The 8,118-nt window shown below is 40.9% G+C and overlaps 1 protein-coding gene across 2 annotated transcripts; it reads left to right on the plus strand.

Moving 5' to 3' along the window:
* The first annotated feature begins 301 nt into the window (after positions 1 to 301).
* On the plus strand, positions 302 to 8,074 carry LOC105024284 (translocase of outer mitochondrial membrane 40 homolog (yeast)). 2 transcript variants are annotated; one of them, XM_010894133.5, is made up of 10 exons: positions 302 to 952; positions 1,377 to 1,597; positions 2,182 to 2,249; positions 3,820 to 3,912; positions 5,498 to 5,599; positions 6,029 to 6,134; positions 6,361 to 6,483; positions 6,586 to 6,662; positions 7,011 to 7,113; positions 7,211 to 8,074. In XM_010894133.5, the coding sequence occupies exons 2-10, from the start codon at positions 1,378 to 1,380 to the stop codon at positions 7,348 to 7,350; spliced, it is 1,032 nt and encodes a 343-aa protein (XP_010892435.1). In that variant the 5' UTR covers positions 302 to 952; position 1,377; the 3' UTR covers positions 7,351 to 8,074. The 2 variants fall into 2 exon arrangements, with proteins under 2 accessions (XP_010892435.1, XP_010892438.1); XM_010894136.4 differs by lacking the exon at positions 302 to 952 and adding an exon at positions 959 to 1,123.
* Positions 8,075 to 8,118: the final 44 nt, after the last annotated feature.

The following is an 8,118-nucleotide window of genomic DNA, read 5'->3' on the forward strand; positions in this document are numbered from 1 at the left end:
TCTTCCATATGATTGTGGTTGTGTGTAATGAACGAGACCTGAGAGATTAAAGGTTCAGGGAGTTAATTAGCTGATTAGAGCTAATCTCAGGTAGACATTTCTGTATTGTAAATTTGTTATTCTATATTTTGAGATACTAGATTTCCATGAGCCGTAAGCTGTAATCATCAAGAAATTAACAAAAAAAGTATTGAACTGTTTCACTTTGTGTAATGAATCTAGAATATGGTGTCACGTTTTTCTTATTTGAATTACAGAAAAAAGAAATTTTCCACAATATTCAAATTTTTTGAGATGCACCTGTACATTTAATTTTGTAGTTTCCTATAAGTAGCCCTGTACCTTGATGACAGCTTTGCATATAGTAGTCTTGATTCTAGACCAGTGTTTCTCAACCCTGCTCTTGGATGCCCTCCAGCCTTGAATGATTTAGATCTCTCCCTGCCTTAACATACCTGATGTAGATCATGAAGGACTTGATAATGAGCTGATTGTTTGAATCAGGTGTGACAGAGCAGGGGGAATCAATGGTGACCACAACATTCGAAAACGAGCTCTATTTGGGATGGCCGTGCAATGTTCATCGTAATGGAAATAAACATCAGGGGGTACTTTTGGATGTCTGCCACTACCATTCACAAACGATTTAAATCGAAGATCAGACGAACAGAGGCTACACTGCAAGCTGCAAAGCACTGGTTATCCCCCAAAACAGCCAGTTTACACGTTGCTGAAAGGAGTGGCCAGAGAATTTAATTCAGTTAGACAAATTAAACTGTATTCCCTGAACGATGGGGAACCGTTCTAATTTTCAAATCCACCAAGTATACGATTGGTTGCGCGTCACTGCTTTTTCAGGAAGCAGTACTAAAAAGCAGTACTAAAAAATCCACAACCCGGAAGTACTCACTCATTGCCGTTTGTCTGGATCGGTCTGTGTACACAGGTCAACGTGAGTACCGCGTTAGATGTGTAGTGTCATTAAATAGACCGCTGTAAACAAACAAAACTATTACAAAACCGCCAGCCGATGGTTATGTTATATATTTACTTGTGTCTTATGATGTGCAGTTGGAAGAGAGCGCTTCAAGGCAAATTCAGCTAGCTAACGTTAGCAAACAAGGTGGTTCACCCAATTACTCGCAGTAAATCACGGCAGGTGTTGCAGTAGAGAATCTAGCTAGCCGTGGCTAGCAAGGCATCTTATAATATGCAGTGTGTGCAGTTTACTCTTGATCTTGTGACAGTGACTTCTTTCATGTACAGCTACAGTAGTGGACTACTACCTTGTTGTTACTAAAATAAAAAGGAATTGTACAGTTTTTTGTGTGCCTCCCAAAGTCTCTCACCCCGTCTCTAAATGTTCTTGTCTTCAGCATGGGCAGTGTGTTGGCTGCCACACCCCCCCCTCCCACCCCGTCTCCAGGAGGTGGTGGTGTCCTGGGTGGTACTGGTTTGTTGTCAGTCCCCCCAGGGTTCTCCATGCCTCCTGTCTCTCCAGTCCCTCCCCCCACTTCTCCCGGACAGGCAGCAGGTGAATCGGCGAGCCCCCCTTCCAACCCTGGCACCTATGAGGAGTGTCACCGCAAGTGCAAAGGTAAGGACGTTGCCTAAACAACGGACTGCTACCACACTTCTCTGGATAATGAGTATTGAACATGTTGCCTAAACAGCGGACTGTTACCATACTTCTCTGGATAATTAGTATTGAACATGTTACCGGAGTTTCTGTTAGCCGCAATGTTTAATGCAATTGTGTGTAAACCTACTTTATTGGCTGTCCATTCTATTTATTGTTTAGCTGGTATAATGTGGAGATTAAGTGTGGCTAGCTTACCCAGTTTGTATGCCACTGTCCTGGCTTGTAGTTCTGGTTCATTTTTGTAGGAGCAACCGCATACTGGTTAGAGGTATCTTTCTGTGTTTGGGCTTTATAAATCTAGGGGTTGATTGCCAGAGTTTCTAACTTCTTTAATCATTAAATAGTTTGATGACCCTATAAACTTTTTATTATAGACATTGTTGTTTCAGGGTGGAATACAATGCCGAATGGGTTAACTATAAAAACGTATTTCTAACCACTTTTTGGGAGATGTTGTATTGCTTTAAACTTTTTTTTTTTCTGTACATTGAATGATAAAAAATAAATGTATTAAATACATCTTATTATTCTTATTTCAGAAGTGTTCCCCATGCAGATGGAAGGAGTGCGACTGGTGGTGAACAAGGGCCTTAGCAATCACTTCCAGGTCAGTTTGGGGAGCTGGTGGAAAATGTTCTAGATGCAGCCACATACTGTTAGTTATAGCTAACGTTTTATGGTCTACATCTTGTTTTAGCTATTATGTATGCTATACTATATGTATCTGGGAAGTACATGTTTCTGTTTATAAAAACGCTACATAACATTTAACACAATATAGTATTAAAGAGTTGTTTCTTAGGAATCACGGAATACATGGACACAACACTTAGCTGTGGTATATTGGTAATATATCACAGACCCCAAGATGCATTTTTGTTCCTATATACTGCTTACCAACACAATTGGAGTAGTAAAAAGGGATGTGATGTCATAACTATAATGCAGTCTCATATACCATGGCAATCAGCATTCAGGATTCAAACCAACCTGTTTTTAACAGACCATATACCAAGGGTATGACATCACTTACATTTCTACTACTCTTATTGAGTGCCTAAGAACACTTCTCAGCTGTTGTATATTGGCCACATACCACACCCCCTTGTACCTTAATTCTTACCTATACTACGGCTGTCAACCCATCAGCTGTTTGGACCTGAAGCACCCACTTTATAAACAGGGTTGGGTAGGTTACTTTTTAAATGTAATCCGTTACAGTTACAAGTTACCTGTCCACATTTGTAATTTGTAACAACTTTTTGATCAACCAATGATAACCAATTAACACAATTTTCAGAGATGCAAAGCAAGCAGAATCACATGGCCTACCTGTATGGATGGAGTTGATGTGGCCGCGTCAAATGCAAATAATCATAATTTGACAGAATGCTTCCCAACACACCTTTTTCTCCTCAAATGTCATGGTAAATTCCATATAATGTTTTATCTTGAAGGCAGCGCCATGTTACAGGTATCCAACAAATAGTTGCCTAATCTATTAAACAATTCCTGTAAAAGTTATTCGGTGCAACTCATCCTGGCTGTGTTGTTCGGTGCATTAGACAAATAAACATTGAAAATGGTAAAAGATATCACACCAGGTAGGCCTATTGTCTATCATTGTTCTGAGAATTATGTGTCGAGTAGATAACTAAATAACATTTTATGACTCTGCAAATATTATCGAAGATATACTCTGTTTTTACCAGCCATCCAACCAACCAAAACCAGAGAGATTTAAACTAGTGCTTCCTCCGTCTCTAAACTGGTGATGTGCGTCCACCTTTGCGCTCATGATGATCACACACAACTGAGGTGCACAATTAATTTTTTGGTTCAAATAACAAAGTTTTTATAACATAAAATAATAAACTCAAACATACAACATGTCATAATTATTTCACAGACCTATTCTTTTTCAATTGAAGTAATCCAACAGTAATCAAAAATGTTTCAAAAATATTTGTAATCCGATTACAATATTTTTCTTGATAACGTAACGAATTACAGTTACTGTTTTTTTTGTAATCTGTTACATATAATGGATTACTTGTAATCTGTTACTCCTCGACTCGGTTTATAAATATGAGTATATCTCTGACCCTCAAGGTGGTGATTGTGCTGCCTCAGATGGATGGGAACGCCACTCTGTTAACTGTCTGCTCTCTCTACAGGTCAGCCATACCATCACTCTCAGCTCCATGGCTGATTCTGGCTACCGTTTCGGTGCGACGTATGTGGGGACTCAACAGACGGGACCTGCAGAGGTGAAATGCCACTTGTCTTGTCTGATAACACCACTCAGCCACTTTACCATACAGCGGCGTTTCATGACACAGCAGTTGTGATGGTTACCGGAATAGAATCATTGGAAAAGAAAAGCGAAAGCTGCACACTCTAGAGGCTATGACGAAGCTGTCCTTATCAAGGTATCACGTCACGCCATGTTTATGTGTGATTTCATAGGGAACTGAAACGTTTTGTAGTCATTGGGGATTTTCCTGCATATACAAATCAAAAGCAAGCCGCCTTCCCAAAGCTCTGCCTCTGTGTGTTGGCATGGTAAAACATAATTTTGCGCTCAAATACGCTTAATACCCTACCAGCAGTATACTGCAGAAAATTTGACTGTAGGAGGAAACTTGTTTCATGTTGGTAGTGTTACCAGATGGGTAGGTTTCCCCAACAATTGGGCTCTTTATAATGGGCTTGGATGGGACCATTTACAGATAAGGTTGTGTAGAAGATAAAGCGTTTACACTGATTTCATGGTTTACTGTCAATGATCTGGCAACCTTGCATACAGGACCTTACCATTCCTGACGTCGCAGAGAGTAGTAACGTCAGAAAAACAAGTGGAACCTTGTTTTGTTTTACACCCAAGCATGTCAAAATATTTCAATAAAACGTAACTAACTTAATAACGTAATGCTGATAAGATGAGTAGATTAGGGTATGTAGGCTACTGTCCCCAACAACATTTTATATGCAGCAACATAGTGTTAAAATATACAATTAACATAATTAAGTCATGAACAATACCAAACTATGAACATGAAGAAGCTAGATGAGCGCAAGCAGCGTAGTCAAGTAGCCTCCCGTTGAAGGAAGCTGAGAGAGGGGCATAAATCTGGCGTCGAGACAATGGTGGATGAAAAGACAATGCAACAAGGCTGTAATATATAGGCCTACAGCTCTGATGCATTTTGAATGCAAGTCCAATTAACAAGAACATAGTATAAAAACGATAATATTTAATGTGATTATTTATGAAGCTTGATGAGGGATTTTGGTTTTTTTCTGTGATTCCTCGATTTTCTAATAAACACAGTTTTGATGCTCAATGGCAAAAGGCTGTTGGGTGGCTCAGACATAATGAAAAGGGAATGGTATGCTTGAAGCATTCTGGAGCGAATGTGTTTGGGGGCTTATTAAACAGCCTAGGAGAACCCATAGGCTGGATGCACTTAAATCCCAAAAAATTATCAAATATGTAACATGTTAATATGTAAAGAATAGATTTATTGCTTGTATTTTGGTTGCTAGTGTAATAGGGAGGACATTTTAGTTTGAGTGGACATGGACAACAGAGCAGATTTAACACTATAATAGATTTCTTTTTCAAGTGGCCCGATATTATATTAAGTATATCAAAGGGGTGTCCAGTAGAGCGTGGGGTAGCAGGGGTTGGGGTACCACCTTTGACTAATTGTGAGCCAGGAGAAACCCTGGCCATGACCTTGATTGTCATTGTCAGTTTAGCCGTAATACTTGTTTATATGATCATAACCAGTTTTTATCTGCTAGTAATTCCCTGCTGTGTTAATATTGTTGTATGTGTTTAACCACCAGTCATTCCCAGTCTTGGTGGGAGACATGGACAACAGCGGCAGTCTAAACGCCCAGGTTATCCACCAGCTCACCCGCACTGTGCGCTCCAAAATAGCCATCCAGGTATGTCATTGAGGGGAAGGCCACGCTAGGTTCACTAAGTTCATTTTCAGTCAACTCAAGAAGTATTGGCACCCTTCATGAATATAGCAAAAGTGAATGCCGCAAATAAACAACACAAACAATTTGTCATATTTTGGACTCAAACACAAGGGGGCGCTGTATACTTTCATTACAACAGAATCATTCGTACTAGTACTGTAAAACATAAGTTCCAAACGTATTCGCACCCTCAGTCATTATTTCGTGAAGCCTCCCCTGGAGTGGAAAACCGCACTGAGCCTCTTCCAGTCAGAACATGTCTGTTTTTGCATTCACTGTTACACAGTTTCATGAAGTGTGACAATACGTCTTGAGTAGATTGTAAATGAAACTTGCTGCTTACTAATCTGTGTAAGATTTCCAATAATGCTGTTATTTCATTTTAACAAGACTCAGCACCACAAGTTTGTGAACTGGCAGTGTGACATGGAATACCGTGGGGGCAACTTCACCTCCGCTGTTACCCTGGGCAACCCAGACATCCTCATCGGCTCTGGTAGGATTGTTTTCATCCTAGACCTTAATGTTAGACAATTGTTTAAACATGTCTTTCCTACAAGTAAATGTGAGTGAAGGCTTTATCGCTTCAATATTGCAAATTTCCCTGCCTTTTACCTCCTGTTTAGATCTCAGGTTATAACAGGCTTCTATAAAGAGAAATAACCTTAGTCCTTTGACCTTGTGCTTTACCCATGTTGATACTGACTGAGATGTATCCTCAGGTATTATCGTGGCTCACTACCTCCAGTCCATCAGTCCTGCCTTGGCGTTGGGAGGAGAGCTGGTCTACCACCGAAGGCCTGGGGAGGAGGGCGCAGTCACCTCCCTGATTGGTCGATACACAGGTAAACCCTGAAGTGAAACTACAACCTGGCAACCCCGTTAGAGACAGGAGGTTGTTTACATGTCTGGTCACTGAGAGTGATGTATTCTTGTCTTTCTTTCAGGCAGTAATTATGTGGCCACATTGACATTAGGAGGAGCTGGTGCCCATGCATCATACTACCACAGAGCCAACGACCAGGTACCTCTACAGGGCCTTCCCATCAGCTCTGCCTCATCCCCAGTCTAGACCACAACCATGATTTAACTTTACTATGAATCCCTGTGCAAAATGGTATCCAGTGGCCTATAGCAGCCTACTATCTCTAGGGCAGCGCCGGGACTCGGCCAATTATACAACCATGCCTCTGCTATGAGTCGAGTGCTTAGTGGAGTACCTCTGTACTGACTGATTGACCACTCCTTTTATAACCCAGAGGTGTTCTTCCACTGAAATAGTTGATATTGTGTAGCCGCGTAGTGCTAGGTCCGCTTTTTGTGTCTAAGAGTCTGTAAGAGAGACCCTCTTGTTGTCATTCTACCATCTTAGCTGCAGCTGGGGGTGGAGTTTGAGGGCAGCACGCAGACACGGGAGACTGCAGTATCGTTTGGCTACCAGCTGGATCTCGCTAAAGCCAACCTGCTCTTCAAAGGTGAGACATTGTCCCTCCCCGTCACTGCTGTTCATTTGGCGCTCAGGGGTTTACTTCCTGGATCAGACCACTCCTCTCTCTCCCCCTCTGTGTTTAGGTTCGGTGGACAGTAACTTGGTGATGGGGGCTGTTCTGGAGAAGAAGCTGCAGCCTCTGCCCCTCTCCTTGGCCTTGGGCGCTTTCCTCAACCAAAAGAAGAACACGTTTCAGTGTGGCTTCAATGTCACTGTCGGCTAGAGTGCCGTAGACCTCCTCCAACCACACACTGGGACTGGACATGAATAGCATGTAACTCATTGATTCAGCGAGATACTGTAAATTCAAGGGCAGATGGTGGCAGAGGATGTTACTCTGTATCAAGGGACCTGGATTGGACAAGCCAGACTGAGATGGTAGAACAAGTGTATTTCAGTTATAGTATACGCTCCTCTATTTATTGGGACAGTGAAGCAAAGGCAAACGACTTAGTGGTTAGGGGTTGTGGTCTTCTACCTCCATTTAAAAAAAAAAAATGGTTTAGGGGTTGTGATCTTCTACCTTCATATAAAAAAAAAAAATATGGTTTAGGGGTTGTGATCTTCTACCTTCATTAAAAAAAAAAATGGTTTAGGGGTTGTGATCTTCTACCTTCATTTTTAAAGAATGGTTTAGGGGTTGTGATCTTCTACCTTCATTTTTTAAAGAATGGTTTAGGGGTTGTGGTCTTCTACCTTTCTTTAAAAGTGTTCTTCATTTACAATAATGGCTTGATTTGTGAACTCATCTTGAATCTTAAACGCTGTGTACGTATAAAGCCAAATGTACATGTTTTTGCTTTTGTAGGTACATTTTTAGGTTTGTTATCAGTAAAGAGGGACCACATCAGATGATGCATGTGTGAACACACTTCATATCAGTCCAAAATGTGATTTGAGTGAATGTATGACTAATTGAAAATAAAGCTAATACTTTTGTAGCTGTCTTTTGATAGTTTTTAAACACCATTAAAGATTGATTTTGTATGTT

This window comes from Esox lucius, chromosome 20 (genome assembly GCF_011004845.1).
Source record: "Esox lucius isolate fEsoLuc1 chromosome 20, fEsoLuc1.pri, whole genome shotgun sequence".
Classification (NCBI taxonomy): Eukaryota; Metazoa; Chordata; class Actinopteri; order Esociformes; family Esocidae; genus Esox; species Esox lucius.

What these genes read in the sequence shown, in the direction of transcription:
- LOC105024284 (XM_010894133.5), top strand. Translation starts at nt 1,378, where the DNA reads ATGGGCAGTGTGTTGGCTGCCACACCCCCCCCTCCCACCCCGTCTCCA. An exon ending in CCTGATTGGTCGATACACAG is followed by an intron (nt 6,484 to 6,585) that starts GTAAACCCTGAA and finishes TCTTTCTTTCAG; the next exon opens with GCAGTAATTATGTGGCCACA. An exon ending in ACCACAGAGCCAACGACCAG is followed by an intron (nt 6,663 to 7,010) that starts GTACCTCTACAG and finishes CTACCATCTTAG; the next exon opens with CTGCAGCTGGGGGTGGAGTT.